Raw genomic sequence first — 17,980 nt, 5'->3', positions numbered from 1 at the left:
GGGGCCCTGGTTAGCAGGAACCCAGTGCACTTTCAGTCGAAATCACATCATTTACCAGGCAAAAAGAGGGGATGACCATGTCAAAAATAGGCACTTTTCTACAGTTGCACTTTTTTTATTGCTATCCAAATCCTCCTCTGGTTGATCAACATACAATAGTGAGTTTATGGCACATTCGGAAACACTTGCTTTTTCAGATGGCGCCCATGCATTCTATTTATACAGATATTTTAAGTCAAGCTCAATTAAAAACGCATTATATGGAAAAGGGCTTCTATCGTTGAAATCTGTTCTGTTTGTCTTCCATCACATACCTCTCTGCCTTTTTAGTTATTGCTTTCTGTTTAGTGCTCCCAGTGGATAAATGATGGAATATCAGTCGTTTTACAATCAATACATTCTTTCAAGGGTTCTAACAACGAAGTTCAACAACACTCAACAACCATGCCATCTTTGTGGAACAATATAAATCGCAAAGAGTAAAAATGAGTCATCATTGTTTTGCAACTAATTAGATACTACAGTGAGAACCACATGAGATCTTCAAGACTGTATCTCCCATAGGTGGAGAGCTATGGCAACGCCTTAGCAGTGCCTGATAATTACCTCTGAAAGGGAGAGAGGCACATAGTCTGTCGGGTGGTAAGAAAACAATGGTCTTCCTTTTTGTAATTATTTGTGAATAGTTTTTAAATAACAGTATCTGTCAAGGCTGTATCTTTTGGAAAAATAAAAGCTGGTAAAAGTCCACTTACCACCATTGTCACTATTTAAAGCCAAGACTGACGGTGGGCCTGGCACCTCCACTTGATACTTCAAATCTGAACCCTAAAACAAGGAAAGCACAAAGTGAGAAAACCATTAAAACACTAGTGGTGATTCACTACCTTAACTCTCACCATTCAATATTTGGTTTTGAGGAAATATATTTGCCTTCCTTGAATGTGTTCAGCAGCATTTTGTTAGAGACAAAGCAGCACTATAGGGAAAAATATGTTGTTTTTAGTTCCCATCAGATACTGTGTATAACCGTTAGAGAATAAGAGGGGGCCTTATCCCTTCTAAACTAGTGCGGCAGGGAGGTACAACATGGTGCCGGGTTCCTTAAGGGACATTGTAAAGGAGTACAATTTCTGATTCACCCTAGAGCCGATATGGAAATTATGCAAAACACTAGTCGGGGGAGGAGGGGCTACAGAAGTGGTGCCTAGACCATTAAGGGACAGTAGGCAGACCCCACCACACCAGTTTCCATCTGGCATGCACATTTATTAGCAAATATAAACCAAGGGCCAGGTTCATGGTGCTCATTCTTCCCCTGTTGTAGAAATTCCTGACAAAATTGCAGCTGGTTTAGGAACATTCTTTGTAGAATTGTGGATATTGGTTTCTTGATATTAGGGCACTTCCTTTCATGGCTGTTATTTCACGACTCTGGGAGTAGGTACTGCATCTGTATCAAAGCTTGTTATGATGTTATCCCTACTGTTGATGCTTCAGCAGATAAGAATGTAATAACCCAACTGATCTCATAACCTTTTTTGTAACGCAAGTGGTAACATTGTAGTATGAGCTGTTAGAATGCTCGGTCTCTGCTGTCTAAGGCCTTCGGTTGTGAAACATTTATAACTTTCATATTTCTCGCCCTGCCTCTTCCAGATAGACTCCCAATCATAAAACATGACTGAGAATCTTCTTAGAAGGGGTGGGGTTGAAAACGTAAAGGAAAGTAATTCGAGGGGAGGGGAATCAACAGGGGTTACATTTTTTTGGGGAACAACATGTAGCAAATGTGTGCTTCAGTGTGAATGCCCACATGCCCCCCCTCCCCCCCCAAGTGAAAACTTGTAATTCCAATAGGCACAGTAATTCCAGTTACTGGACCTACAGGAATTTACAGGCAACTCTTATTGAGGGCCTACGTAGATTTTATTAAAGTTTTAGGGAAAATGTGCTAAAAAATGCAGTGTTTTGCCACATTGTTTCCAAAGTTTTCTTAGGAAGGATACGTCACAAAAGCTCTGGGAAGGGTAGAGTGCACCTCACACCTCACAAACCTATTGGGACATTTCAATGAGTGCCTCTTGAGACTATCTTGAGTTTTAATCAAATGCACTATTTGAATCGGTTTATTTCAAAGTTCTCATCTGGGTACAATCTTCAGGAGGTAGAAATTCGCCACATTGACATTTCACCCGCTACCACTAAGTTACTGACTGAATAAAGAATACTGGCGATTGATGACAGTATATAGACTTCTACTCAATGTGTGGTGTTGGAGACATGTAGTGATGCGAGAGGATGGGATGAAATCCGACATGTTTTCGTTTCCTCATCAGGCTCCAAGAAAAATATTTTAGCTGGGGGAGGTGAATAAGGACATTATATAATTGATTGTTGCAGTTTTCATGCATCTTTTCTTTGTCACCTTACCTATGCCTTACTGCCCTGAAAAGTGGAAATGCTGCTACTTTCCTATTAAAATATTCAGCGAATCTGGAGGAGTTGAGTCACTATTGTTCTACATCAAATGTATCATGCTTAGTTAAACTCCTATATGGTATAGTGATGAATCAATTTAAAAATCCTCTTGGAGGTAATGTCATATTTCTCAGCATGCAAACCTTACTGCACCTTAGTCAAATGGTACTTAGATCAAGTTGAAGAATAAAGTCAGTTTTGCTGGCTTTGCCAGATGATGTTCTGCAAGTCGCTGATGAGACGAGTGCTGTGATTTTACCTAAAGAGGCCATACACTGAATTATGTCACAATTAATGTCAAACCTCAAGCTGATCTACTCAAAAACGACATTCTAGAATGCCTAATATGGAGATGGTTAGTGATGCAGGGCTGGGCCGAATGTTTATTTATTTTTTAACTGGATGGCCCCTTTAACCTCTTGGCAACTTCCCATACCACAGACCACCCCTTTCTCCTTGATGCTCAAGCTCAGAGCCATAAATGCATGTATTTATATACATGTAGTGCAAATCTATGCAGTAAAGCAGAAATGTTCATCACTTCATGGATTCATTTACTAGTGTTATGGAGCACTGACGTTAACCTTTTCACTTCATAGAGCTACAGCTTATGACAAAACGTTGACTGAAGGAAGACACTGGAGTCTTAGGGCCCCGTCTGTATGGGTGCAACCAATGTCCATTCAGTTTCAAACTAAATCTCTTTGCAGGATGGATTTCCGTCAAACACGAGTTTGATAGTTCCATATTCAAGTGTTTCCTCAATCACATGTAGTCTGGTTCACAGCATGGGGGTCATGAATTGCCAAGAACATGTCTGCTTGTGTCAGTCTCTTGAAGGCTTATATGCTTATCTGTGTACCATTGCGGATACCAGATTACTGATCCGCATTTAGTGTGAAACTATAAAATTTCTTCAGTTATCCTGTTCCTTTACCCCATTGAGCTTAGAGTATGGTGCAGAAAACCTTGTTTTGGTCTTTGTGTTCACAGAGAGCCAGTGTGGTGCTTAGAGGACTTGTTCCATGCGACTGCATTTAGAAAGGTTCAAACAGATCCTTTTACATTAGTGTCATTGAGACATCAACAGGGCCATAGTATGCTCCACCCAATAGTCATTTTGGAGCGATTGGAGGATTTTTCCAGAGAAAGGAGAGCCGAGAGCTGTATGTTAACACGTTTGGCCCTTGACGGGACATGGAGAGCAACCAACAGCTCAACAGCTCAGAGTTCTTACTTTCTAGGATGGGGGTTGAGGCATTGCAAGGTCTGAGGCAAATTGAAGTGCAGTATGTCTGAATCTAATTGTCACTGCACCATGCTCTCGGTCTTGGCTCTATTCATGCAGAAAAAATGTTCTTTTATCCAGTGGAACATGTGAACCTGGCAAGAGGTGATGTTGGCCCGGATCCCTAGCGTATTTTGCAGGTTGAAGTGGATTTGGTTGCTGTTAGTATTCAACCGGAGGTTCACCTGGTACTACTCTAGATGCTGTGCCAAGGCACACCTATACAAACTGAACTGCGGCGACTTCTGCGGTATGCTGTACTAGATATAAAGTGAGACTCACTCTATTGACTCGAACATTATTTGTTAGCTAATGATAGACCGAAACAATTGGTTCTCCTCTAGGGCAGAACTAGACAAACACCCATTCTTTCAGTATTTACAGTAGTAGGTTGTGGTCCTAGGCGTCATAGCAGCTGAGAATTAGTATTTCAATTATTTCTTCTTACTGTTTAGGATGGGCACAATCCATTTTTCTGTGCTTTTACTAGGTTAGGGTAGGTTAAGGATCAGCTAGTAATTTTCAGGTCTACCATGGTTGTTCAAACACGGAGGGATGATGGAGAGGATAGAGAACAACTCTATTTTGAAGTGAGTTGTGAATCATGGCTGTAATGTCTGCTGAGAGTAAGAGGAGGAATTATTTTGAGCACTTCGCTCGGAAACCAGCAAGATTATGATAAATATAGAAGACCACCATCCATCTATGTGAAGGATAAAAGACAAATATGCCAATTTGGCAAATAGTGAAGGAGTGTCACATCAAAAGTACAGAAATAAACTGCGACCACTGACATGGACTAGGTACTTCCAAAACGGCTAAATCGGTACATGAAAGCGGCACAGGAGACATGCCTGTAACCATGGGATCCACGGAAGAAGAGTCAGCCCAACAGAAAAATGCAGGATCCTGGGGTAGCAGCTTGCAATCCACACAGGACAACAGACATCAATATTGCAAAGTAACGAAAATAGTTCTGCAAACAGAGAAGATGGGTGAATGAGCACGGTTATTTTACCGACAGAGGAGTTCGGTTGTAGGCATAAAATAGTGGAGGTAGGTCTGAACCAGTGAATATCACAAGATGAATTCACCAAAAGGCGAAAATATAGAGTGGTGTGTGTGTGTGTATACATATATTTTTTATTTTTTCACAGAAAAAAACAAAGGTCAAAGTAACGTTATAGTTAGGTGAATTTGTCAGTGACAACATTAACGTTTTGAGCAACAAAAAGTTCACCAGTTACAGTTAGCAGCGCTAACTATAACATGCACCCCCGCCATGCACTGCTTATGACCTCATTTTTGACACCACTCATGACATGTTCTATGACATTTATGACATCACTGATGACATCTCAAATGACATCGTTGATGTCATCATCCAATGAATGGGTCAATTTGTTTAATAGCTTACATAGTGGCGGGTAACTACCATGGTACTTCTCAACCTAATTTTGTACGGCCTGTGTCCAGCTAATGGGTGTAAGTGTTTACAAAACGCATGTGCTCGTAATGCACCATATCTGTGTAGAGGTATTGAACATGTTATAAATGTTTGCATTAAAGTGTAACTATGAGTGCAGGTGACTTGCATTCATTATGGTCCGCACAATTTTTTGGTTCTGTAGAACTTTTTTTTTTCTTCAGTGAATTTCTAAGGTTTAAAAAAAATCATGCCTAACTATAATGTTGAATTAATCATTGTTTTTTTTCCCAGTGAATTTCTAGTGTTTTTTTAATGTAAAGTAACATTTAATTACCAAAAGTAAATGCAACCCCCTGCCGAGGCCCTATAGACAGGCCCTGCAGCCAACACCCACCATACAGCCAACCCCACGCTGCACACGGCAGAAGGGGGTTGGCCACAGGGCCTGGCCATGAGGACCTCTTCCCCCAGGTCCGTTTAAATTTTTTTTCATTAAAGGTGAGGGAAGCATGTAACCCCCCCTTCCCAGGCTGATTTCAGTCCCGGGGACACCCATAAGCGGGGCCTGGTGCAATTTCTTATGGGGGAAGGGGGCAAGTGGACCCCCTTCCCAGGCTGATTTTGGTCCCGGGAGCCCCATCCCACGAGCCCGGCATCATTAAGAAGGCGGAGGTGGGCACCCTCTCCAAACCGATTTTGACCCGGAGGACCCCATCCCCGGGGCTCTGCAGAATTTTAAAGGGGGAAGCACACAGCCCGCTCCCCGGGCCAATTTCAGCTCCGAGGACCCCATCCCTTGGGGCCCAGCAGCATTATGAAGACCCCTCCTGGGTCTTTTAAAGGCGGAGTGGGGGTAGCAGCCCCACTGCCCAGGCTGATTTCAGCCTAAGGGACTGTCATGACTTGCCTGCTCACAGCGAGGAGGAGGAGGAAAATGAGGATATGTTCCCCCCTGACATCCTCTCATCTACTTTAAGTCTCTGATGACCTGGCTGTGAATACGTTTGGCGGTCCCTTAACCAGCTTGGCTTCTTGGAAACTAGCCCGACTCAAGTGACAGGGTCACGGAAACCAAATGAGACATCAGAGGCCCCGGAAAAGGGTTATAGGTCCGCCCTCCCTGTTTGGAAAGGGAGTCCTATGAATGCAGAGAGGAATCCAAGCACGGACGAGGAGAAAAGCATGAACAGCCATTCTACAGTGGACCTCAAAACCGGTGACTGGAGAGCTGAAGCTCCAGCATCGGCAGAAGAGAGAGAAGGGAGCCGGACCCCATCCGGCAACACAGGTCTTCCAGCCACGTTCCAGGAGGGACGTGGCTCACTGAGGTACGTGGCCGCCTTAGGGGTTGGTGGAAGCAGAGCCCTTTAATTGCCCAGAGCGTGGCAAAAGAGAAGGGAGGGGGTTGAAGAGGCTTACTGGGGTAGAGGCACTCCTTGATTGGGAGAACCTCGAACCAGACTGCTAGAACGCGACACTTGTGATGGAACCGGGTGTTTAGTTTGACCCTCACTCCTTAATCCCCTTAGGCTCTGCCCTCATAGAACAATTGTCCTAAAACAGTCTATCTATTTTCTTTATTTGAGGGACGTTCCCTGTATCTTGTTTTGGATTGGAGAAGGAGGAGCCACTATCTGCATACAGTCTGGAGCGAATAAGCCTGGAACGAAGACATCTCTGTGTTTTTTGTAGAACAATAAAGTACTTGTGCAGCCTTATACCGCCCTCTGTTCTTCCTCAAGTGTCAAAGGGACCCCATTCCCTGTGGCCCAGCTCAACAAAGGCTGGCTACCCTGGTGCGCACCCAGGGCACCCACCACACTGTCGCTAATCACCTAAGCTAATAATGCTGGTCCATACAAGCAGGAGCAATATTTAGATCAGTTTGCCTGCCCACATCACTGCAGGCAAGGAAACGGATCTAAAGTCTGCTCACAGCGGGCGCAAGCATTTTTTAAGCTCCCACCAGGTGGGAGCGGACTTGGTGTTTGCTCCCACTTGACGGGAGATTTAAAAATTCTCCCGCAAAGCGAGAGCAAACACAAGCTTCCCTGCCAGCACCGCTGTGGGCTCCCTGGGACATAGCCTGTAATTCAGACCTGGGGAATGGGGTCCCCAGGGCCATTAATGGCTCAGGGTGTGGGGGCACGTGGCCTCCACTCCCTTAAAGTAATTGGCCCCGGGGGTGGGCTCCATGAGGCCTTTTTTAGCCCCCCCCACCAAATAAAAAAAATGAATGTCGGCTCGGGGAGTGGGCTTCCTGGGGCTCTGGAGGCACAGGAAGGGGGGCCTCGCAGTTCCCCCCCAAATAAATAATAAAATTGGCCTGGGGTGCGCTCCCCGGGGCCTCTAATGGCTCGGGGAGAGTGCAGCACAGCCCTTCTAACCTTGCTAAACAGCTCTGGGGGTAGGCTCCCAGAGGTTTATACTAAATAAATATGGCCCAGCTGCCATTTTCTTACCCCCGATACCGTGAGAGTCTCACGGGATCGCAGTACTTTTTGAAGTTTTTTTTTCTTAGCCCAAGTGGAGGGGTCCCTCTAGGTCCCTCCCATGGGGCCTACAGAGTATACCTACCCTGCCTCCATATATCTTTTGTTATTTATAATTTCAGGACAGGGGACTAAGTTTCAGAGTCCTGTAATTACTGCCAGAAACATTTTTCTCATGTTGCTGGCAGCCAATCAGAATGCTTGCTCTCGCTGGAGTCTGATGTGGGAGAGTAGGGTCTGCTTCCTATGGTCACCCCCACTTTTTGCTTTTGCTGCACTGGTTTTCGACTTGGATGTGGCTGTGGGCCTGCTAATCAGACCCACAGCCCAGCTGTTCTCTCTCTAAATTCATACTATGTACTTTAGGTACATAACCCAATTGGTAAGGATCACCTTATAGGGCCCTGTACAGTGTACCTTAGGTACCCAGGGCATGGGTGTACTCTAGGCCTACCAGGGGCTGCAGCATATATTATGCCACCCCTGGCTGGCCTCCCATCATGACACAACTGGCTGATCACTCAGCTGGGGCAAGGTCGTGTAATCACCCCTTGCTTAGGTATAGTATTCCTATACCTACCTTATATATAGACACATGGGTAACCTTTCAGCCACTCCTATGGCAGGCCTTAACAATCCTGAAGGCAGAGTGCTTGGTAACATGTGAGATGGTGCTCTAGCGTTAGCTGAGCCTGTCTGCAGCATTTGGAACCATGTCCTTATAGCTGTTCTATGATATCGCCTACCATATACTCTTAAAGTGCCTTATAATCCTCGTGGTTATGGTAACTATGGTTTGGCTTTATCAAAACATGTCGTGTAAGCTGTCTAACACTTTGGAATACTACCCCCACACCATTTCTGGCGATGGGGATAGTATTGCCCCTTTTAGAGGGAGAAGACATGTTAAAGTCCTACTACCCGGTTAAAGTTAACCAGAGCCCCAGCATCACAAAATGGATGCTGCTGCAACGGACACAAGTCTGACCTCCTGCTGCTGGGAGTCCTTCCAGCGAGGGAGGCTTGGACAATAGGTTTCCTGCCTTGGGAGGTGCTAGCACCACCCTAGACAGGGCTTAGTGTATTGGGGCAGGGAGGGATGAAAGAAACGAGACACTGCCTGGGGCACACATGGTGTCCCATGCATAGTCCGGTTCAAACCGGTGCTGGGGCACTCCAGCCCCAGTCCTGGCGCGAAACTGGACAAAGGGAAGGGGGTGTAACCACCCCCCTCCCTGGTCCCACCCATAGGAGGCACCTAGCAGGTAACCCAGCCCCCCAGTTTAGTATAAGAGTGGGAGCTGAGTCCCTAGGACTTTGGATTATTCTGAAATGAAACTAGACACGAAACTCTGGACCTTCGACATTCGACGACAAGAAGACTGAAGAATCTCCCTTGTGTCCAAGGAGTGGCCACCCTGTGCAAACAGGCACCAACAAGCGACCTACCGTTTGCTTTGCCTAAGTTCTACGAGGAACCGACTGCAGAGCCCGACCAGCGCCTTGACCTCCAGACTTCTCTGACCCTGATCCACATCCACAGCCAAGCTGAGATCCGTGGAGGCGACGAGAGACGTGGGACCGGCTACCTGGGAAAATTGGCGAGTAGCTTCCAGCGCAGCTTCTGAGGCATCTTCGAAGTTGTGCTCTGGGGATTGAGAAGCCCCAACCCCGAGCACCATCTGCACCGAAGATCAACCCTCCACGAGTTCTGCGTGGGGCCCTTCTGCATTTTCCTGCTCGACGCGTCTGTCCTGTTGCTTGCCCGTTGGCTAGTAGCCTCAGTGACAACGAACCCGTGACTTTTCACCGCTGGTTGGCTCCTCCAGACTGGCCCTTGCTTCCCTGTGAAAGAGAAGCACCTCAGACCTTCCTGGTCTGCACCTGAAGCGATTTTCCCATTCCGCGGGGGTTGCCTTTGCCAAGGCTTGTTGACTCCAATCGGGACGTCGACTCCGCCAGCAGCAAGATCCTTCGTGGGACAGCTCGTATCCTGGTTCTGGTCGTCCTCGACGCCTCCTGGTCCATGCAGCTGCAGAGACGAGCTTCAAGACATCATCTGTGTTCTGCACGACATCGCCTGGTTCCTTCCTGGTTCCACACGGTCACTGGCTAGTGACCCAGACTTTGTCCCCTCTGCTTGCAGGTGTTCTTCCTTCAAGATCCATCCTTGGATCCACCGGACATCTTCCTCCTGGCCGCCTGCCAGTATCTGTTCTTCAGGCATCCATAGGATCCAGCGACGACACCCGACACATCTTCACACCTATGCACCCGTCTCCTGTGGGTGAGGTAACGCGAGTACTCCGGTGCTCCAGTGGATATTGACTATCCAAGTCTTTAGTTGCTTCCCCCTAGTTACTTCGGAAGTGTCCTTATTCTTCCTATTTCTAACTGCTACATTCCCATTGACTTTAATGTAACCCGTGTGTGGTTCCACACAGCACACGCTTCCCGTGGGCCTCCCACTTCCTAACTATTGGTAGGGTAGTGTAGCCCCAGCGATTCCCTAGGCCCTAGGCCTACTCCCTGTTCGTGACGTGGTACTTGTACCACTTTCTTAGTATATGGTATACGTGGCCCCTGGGCCTAACTGTATTTTTCCTGTGTAACTTAACGTATGCTACTTAAGAAATTGTTGTGCTTAGACCTCGGAACTCATAAAGAGTGCTGAGGGTATATGTTAGAATAAATACATTCTAATTTTATATATACCTGGTGTGGTGTCCTTTCATTTGGTATTCAAGGGATTGTAATGGTATAACAGCTGGCTTCACATGCCATACAGAGTTTAGCCTAAGACTGCTCTTGTCCATGCTACCACTAGGATAGCTGGTCTATAAGGTTGACTTTACAACCAATCACCATAAGGGTTGTTTGGACTGATACAGGGTGTACACTAGAACTAGTGACATCATATATCAGGCCAACTTCTCACATTGGTGAGCAGCGGTTGGGATCTCAGCTTGCTGTTGTGATACCATTATAATCTTGAGATATCAAATTGAAGGATCACATTAGGTACTGTAAGGTACATATAAAACACAATCTTAGAATACTTAAGTTCCACTGAACTTAGTTGTTGTAGGTTGAAGGGCCTAGCACACCCTGACTACAACTACTAGAGAGGTTTTAGTAGATACAACTAGTGTAGGTAGGTGCACACACCACACCCTCACTAGATCATGTATCTGAGAGGAGATCAAGAGGATTCTCTCTCAGGAGGGGGATATCCTAGAAAGATACCCTCTAGATATGATACCCTAACTTTTCAGGAGATGACAATTGTGTACCTCCAGAAAGTTAAAACAGGGTTCCAACCCTACCCTCATTCATCTAGTTTAGATCTTAGAAGAGTATGATGCTCAGAGAGCCTCCCAGGATGGTACCTTAGGTACAAATGAGGGTCTGCCCTCTACAGAAGACTCCCCTCACAATACTGATCAAGATTAGTCAGAAGGGACTTCAGGAGACGAGGCAGACAGCCAGGTCCAAGTTGGAAGACTTAGTCAGGCTAACTTAAGCCTACATGGGAGTCAGAATGGGGTCCCCCCATTCAGATCCTCAAGTGGACTTAACCAGAGAAATAGGAGAGGAAGATCCCTTTCCAGGGAATCTATTCACTCCCATGTCTCTAATGGCTCCAATGCCTCTTCTCACAGGGGAATGACTTCTCCACAGAGAAAAGAGCATAAGGCCAGAATGAAGGAAGTCAATCTGAGGATTGAAAGGGAAGAACTTGCCCTTGCCAAAGAGAGACTTGCTCTGGCCAGAGAGCAAAAGTTAAGTGGGTTAGAACCCACTGGTGGCAGCACTATCCCCAAGGATAGAGACAGGACCTATGACAATAGAAACCTGAGCAAGATTGTCCCTCCCTACAAGTGTGGGGATGACATCCACAAATGGATAACTGCTTTGGTGAGGGCTTGCAAAGTACAGCAGGTACCCCAAAGTCAGTGGGCAGCTATCTTGTGGCTCTCCTTCTCTGAGAAAGGTAGAGACAAGCTCCTCACAGTTAGTGATGAGGATGCTGACAATTACACTGTCCTGAAGAGTGCTCTGATTGATGGGTTTGGCCTAACCACTGAACAATACAGGTTGTTGTTCAGGGATACCCAGAAGACACAGACTCAGGACTGGACTGACTTTGTAGATTGTGCTACTAAGGCTTTGGAAGGCTGGTTATTGGGTAGCAAGGTTAAGGACTATACAGGATTGTATAATTTGATCATGAGAGAACACATCCTTAACAGCTGTCAAAACCAGCTGCTGCATCAACACTTGATTGACTCTGACCTAACTTCTCCCCAAGAATTGGGAAAGAAAGGCAGATGTGTGGGTCAGGACTAGAGTTAAGCAGAAAAACCAGAACCAGGGCGGTGATCAGAAAAAGGCAGACCAGAAGGGTAATGAGCAGAAAGCAAAAGACCAGAAGTCTTCACCAGGCCCCCAAAAGGCTCAGGGGGAGGGTGGTCCCAAAAAGGATAAAAAGAAAGATGGCCAAAAGAGACCTTGGTGTAACTATTGTAAGTCCAATTCCCATTGGTATAGTGAATGCACCAAAAAGGACAAGCCCCCAGACACCATTGCCCCTAAGGCAACTGTCCCCCTAGTCCAGCTGTAAGTGGTGGTTCCCAGCAAAAGGGTGTAATAGGGTTAACCCTGGGAACTGAGGTGGATTCTGGCCTAGTCAGAATACCAACTCAGGCTGTTCTGATCTGTGATGGGGACATAGCTTTGTCCTCTACTGTGAGCCCCAATAACCTGGGCAAGTACAGACAGACTCCTTTAATCAACCATAGGATGGCTCAGGCCTACAGGGACACAGGTGCTAGTGTCACAATGGTGACTCCTGCCTTTGTGGACCCTGGACAGATCATGCTAGGTGAGAATTACCTAGTGACCAACGCTAGCAATGCCACTACCTCCCATAGTGTGGCAATTGTTAACTTCTCCTGGGGAGGGGTAACTGGCCTCAAGAAAGTTGTGGTAAGTTCAGAACTTCCTGTAGAGTGTCTGTTGGGAAATGACCTTGAAACTTCAGTTTGGGCTGAAGTGGAGTATAGGACCCATGCAGAAATGCTGGGAATAGATGCACATGTCCTTGCTGTGACTAGGTCACAGGCAAAAAAATGCAACACTGAACAAGTGCTGGATCCTGGGACAATGGACCGGACACACCCCAAGAGAAAGAGCAGTAGGGTTAAGGCTGTGCCTTCCCCCCTGCCTCAGGTAGAGAATCAGCCCTCACAGGAGGATGATTCTGAGAGCCCTGAAGGAACTGTCCTAGAAGAACTGGAACCTGACAAGGTTGAGTTTCTTGGGACAGGGGGACCTTCAAGGGCAGATCTGAGGCAGGCACAATTAGACTGTCCTTCTCTTGAACCCCTCAGACAGCAGGCTGCTGCTGAGGCTGCAGGAATGCTCAAGGTACCCATAAAGTGTATTGGGATGAAGGGCTGCTGTACTCAGAGGCTAGAGACCCCAAGCCTGGTGCGTCCAGGAGGTTGGTCATACCATTGAGTTTCAGAGGCTTCCTTCTTACCTTGGCCCATGATATTCCCCTTGCAGGACACTTAGGCCAGAATAAGACTTGGGACAGACTTGTCCCTCACTTTCACTGGCCTCACATGTCAGAAGATACCAAGGAGTTTTGTCGCTCCTGTGTCACCTGCCAAGCCAGTGGCAAATCAGGTGGCACCACAAAGGCCCCCCTAATACCACTGCCAGTGGTGGGGGTTCCCTTCGAGAGAGTGGGGATAGACATTGTTGGACCAATGGACCCCCAAACAGCATCTGGGCACAGATTCATACTGGTGATAGTGGACCATGCCACCAAGTACCCAGAAGCTATACCCCTGAGGACCGCAACAGCTCCTGTTGTGGCAAGGGCCCTACTTGGAGTGTTCTCCAGAGTGGGGTTTCCAAAGGAGGTTGTCTCTGACAGAGGTGCCAACTTCATGTCAGGATATTTAACTGCAATGGGGAAGGAGTGTGGTGTTAACTACAAATTTACTACCCCCTATCACCCACAATGCAATAGGCTTGTGGAAAGGTTCAACAAGACCCTAAAAGGGATGATAAAAGGTTTACCAGACAAGCTTAGGCGAAGATGGGACATCCTTTTACCCTGCCTTCTGTTTGCTTACAGAGAGGTCCCACAAAAGGGGGTTGGCTACAGCCCTTTTGAACTTTTGTTTGGGCATCCTGTGAGGGGACCCCTATGTCTAGTAAGGGAAGGATGGGAGAGACCTCTCAGACAACCCAAGCTTGATATAGTGGATTATGTGCTTGGCCTCCGCTCAAGGATGGCAGAGTACATGAAGAAGGCTTCTAAAAACCTTGAGGCAAGCCAAGCACTCCAAAAAGCTTGGCATGACCAAAAGGCTGTGCTGACTGTTTACCAGCCAGGACAGAAAGTGTGGGTGTTAGAGCCAGTGGCCCCAGCAGCACTCCAGGACAAATTGTCTGGACCCCACACTATTGTTGAACAGAAGGGAGAAGTCGCCAAAACCTCACACCCAAGATGGTAAGAGAGAGATGAGGTTTTGCGTAGATTACAGAGGTCTCAATGCTGACACTAGGACAGATGCCCACCCAATACCTAGGGCAGATGAGCTCATTGACAGATTGGCAGCTGCCAAGTTTCTGAGTACATTTGACCTGACAGCAGGCTACTGGCAAATCAGACTAGCTGAGAGTGCAAAGGCCAAAACTGCTTTCTCAACCCCAGGAGGACATTATCAATTTGTGGTAATGCCCTTTGGCTTGAAGAATGCACCTGCCACTTTCCAAAGGTTGGTGAATCAAGTCCTTACAGGTCTGGATGACTACTGTGCAGCTTATCTTGATGATATTGCTGTCTTTAGCTCCACCTGGGAGGATCACCTGGTCCACCTGAGGAATGTTTTAGAGGCCCTGCAAAAGGCAGGCCTCACTATCAAGGCCACCAAGTGCCAGATAGGGCAGAGCAAGGTTGTGTACCTGGGCCACCAAGTAGGTGGGGGACAGGTTCAACCACTGGAGAGCAAGATCCAGACCATAAAGGACTGGACTCCTCCAATTACCCAGACACAGGTCAGAGCTTTCTTGGGCCTGTCTGGGTACTACAGAAAGTTTGTTAAGAACTATGGGTCCATTGTGACACCACTTAATGACTTGACCTCCAAGAAAATGCCAAAGAAAGTTCAGTGGACAGTAAGCTGTCAGAAGGCATTTGATGACCTGAAGCAGGCCATGTGCACTGTACCTATTCTGAAAAGTCCAGATTACTCCAAATAATTCATTGTCCAAACAGATGCTTCTGAGTTGGGTGTGGGAGCTGTTCTTTCACAACTGAATATAGATGGTCAAGACCAGCCCATTGCTTTTATTAGTAGAAGGCTGACCGCTAGAGAGAAACGTTGGTCAGCTATTGAGAGGGAGGCCTTTGCTGTGGTTTGGGCACTGAAGAAGCTGAGGCCATACCTGTTTGGCACTCACTTCAAGATTCAGACAGACCATAAGCCCCTCTTGTGGCTAAATCAGATGAAGGGTGAAAACCCCAAACTTCTTAGGTGGTCCATTTCCCTACAGGGGATGGACTTCACAGTGGAACATAGACCTGGGACTGACCATACCAATACAGATGGACTCTCCAGTTATTTCCACTTAGAACATGAAGACTCAACTGGTCAAGGTTAGTTTAATGTCCCTAAGTTTGGGGGGGGGGTTGTGTAGGAGAGTAGGGCTTAGTGTATTGGGGCAGGGAGGGATGAAAGAAACGAGACACTGCCTGGGGCACACAAGGTGTCCCATGCATAGTCCGGTTCAAACCGGTGCTGGGGCACTCCAGCCCCAGTCCTGGCGCGAAACTGGACAAAGGGAAGGGGGTGTAACCACCCCCCTCCCTGGTCCCACCCATAGGAGGGACCTAGCAGGTAACCCAGCCCACCAGTTTGGTATAAGAGTGGGAGCTGAGTCCTTAGGACTTTGGATTATCCTGAACAGAAACTAGACACGAAACTCTGGTCCTTCGACATTCAACGACAAGAAGAATGAAGAATCTCCCTTGGGGCCAAGGAGTGGCCACCCTGTGCAAACAGGCACCAACAAGCGACCTGCCGTTTGCTTTGCCTAAGTTCTACGAGGAACCTACTGCAGAGCCCGACCAGCGCCTTGACCTCCAGACTTCTCTGACCCTGATCCACATCCACAGCCAAGCTGAGATCCGTGGAGGCGACGAGAGACGTGGGACCGGCTACCTGGGATAATTGGCGAGTAGCTTCCAGCGCAGCTTCTGAGGCATCCTCTAAGTTGTGCTCTGGGGATTGAGAAGCCCCAACCCCGAGCACCATCTGCACCGAAGATCAGCCCTCCACACTCCACGAGTTCTGCGTGGGGCCCTTCTGCATTTTCCTGCTCGACGCGTCTGTCCGGTTGCTTGCCCGTTGGCTAGTAGCCTCAGTGACAACGAACCCTTGACTTTTCACCGCTGGTTGGCTCCTCCAGACTGGCCTTTGCTTCCCTGTGAAAGAGAAGCACCTCAGACCTTCCTGGTCTGCACCTGAAGCGAATTTCCCATTCCGCGTGGGTTGCCTTTGCCAAGGCTTGTTGACTCCAATCGGGACGTCGACTCCGCCAGCAGCAAGATCCTTCTGGGACAGCTCGTATCCTGGTTCTGGTCGTCCTCGACGCCTCCTGGTCCACGCAGCTGCAGAGACAAGCTTCAAGACATCACCTGTGTTCTGCACGACATCGCCTGGTTCCTTCCTGGTTCCACACGGTCACTGGCTAGTGACCCAGACTTTGTCCCCTCTGCTTGCAGGTGTTCTTCCTCCAAGATCCATCCTTGGATCCACCGGACATCTTCCTCCTGGCCGCCTGCCAGCATCTGTTCTTCAGGCATCCATAGGATCCAGCGACGACACCCGACACATCTTCACACCTATGCACCCGTCTCCTGTGGGTGAGGTAACGCGAGTACTCCGGTGCTCCAGTGGATATTAACTATCCAAGTGTCTAAGTCTTTAGTTGCTTCCTCCTAGTTACTTCGGAAGTGTCCTTATTCTTCCTATTTCTAACTGCTACATTCCCATTGACTTTAATGTAACCCGCGTGTGTGTTTCCACACTGCACACGCTTCCCGCGGGCCTCCCACTTCCTAACTATTGGTAGGGTAGTGTAGCCCCAGCGATTCCCTAGGCCCTAGGCCTACTCCCTGTTCGTGACGTGGTACTTATACCACTTTCTTAGTATATGGTTTACGTGGCCCCTGGGCCTAACTGTATTTTTCCTGTGTAACTTAACGTATGCTACTTAAGAAATTGTTGTGCTTAGACCTCGGAACTCATAAAGAGTGCTGAGGGTATATGTTAGAATAAATACATTCTAATTTTATATATACCTGGTGTGGTGTCCTTTCATTTGGTATTCAAGGAATTGTAATGGTATAACAGCTGGCTTCACATGCCATACAGAGTTTAGCCTAAGACTGCTCTTGTCCATGCTACCACTAGGATAGCTGGTCTATAAGGTTCACTTTACAACCAATCACCATAAGGGTTATTTGGACTGATACAGGGTGTACACTAGAACTAGTGACATCATATATCAGGCCAACTTCTCACATCTGACTCCCGTGGAAGTGAGATGACTCAAGGGAAATAAAGCAATCTGGGCCAATCAGAATGCTCTATTTTTTAAACTGGTGCTCCTGCAAGAGTCCCGGAGACTTTTGCGAGCTCAACCATCCAAATATCTATATTTTTTCACCTTTAATTTCTCAAAAACTACTGAACAGATTTACACCAAATCACAAAAAGCATAATCTGCAGACCTATACCCTGCCGAATTTGGTGTAATTCCATTCAGCTGTTTTTGCTGTAACCTGTCTTAAAGAAGTCTATAAAAAAATGCTTGTGGATTTTGTGTTTTGAGGCCTCCTTTTTCTGGGATCCTGCTTGACGGATCACCCCGAAACTTGCCATGCGGAACCTAGTCAAAAAGTAGCCCTTTTTGGAAAGTTTCGTGGAAATTCGTCAGTGGCAACGTTATTAGCAACACAAAAAATAATTTTCCTATGAAAGAGAGATCCTCAAAATAAACACCTAGTGGGGACCAGCACAAGGTAATATATATAATGCACATCCATGAAGAGAGAAAAATAAAAATATTTCCCTCAATATTTATTCCAAAATACCAAATATTCAGACATTCACTATTTGTCAAATAAATAGGGTATAGAATACATTTTAATACTAATTTATATAGGTAACCTGCTGCAGATTTAATTTTCCTTCAATTAAATTA

General features: G+C 46.9%; 1 protein-coding gene across 2 annotated transcripts in view; it reads right to left on the bottom strand.

Moving 5' to 3' along the window:
• Positions 1-17,980, bottom strand: part of BBS7 (Bardet-Biedl syndrome 7) — a 368,412-nt gene that overhangs the window by 244,873 nt on the left and 105,559 nt on the right. For both annotated transcript variants that reach the window (XM_085641566.1, XM_085641567.1), the window contains exon 6: positions 756-828. In XM_085641566.1, the coding sequence (XP_085497692.1) occupies positions 756-828 (73 nt within the window). The remainder of the gene's footprint in view (positions 1-755; positions 829-17,980) is intronic.

Source organism: Triturus cristatus, chromosome 2_2 (assembly GCF_964204655.1).
Source record: "Triturus cristatus chromosome 2_2, aTriCri1.1, whole genome shotgun sequence".
Classification (NCBI taxonomy): Eukaryota; Metazoa; Chordata; class Amphibia; order Caudata; family Salamandridae; genus Triturus; species Triturus cristatus.
The sequence above is the reverse complement of the archived record's forward strand: the minus strand, read 5'-3'. Positions and strand labels throughout refer to the sequence as shown.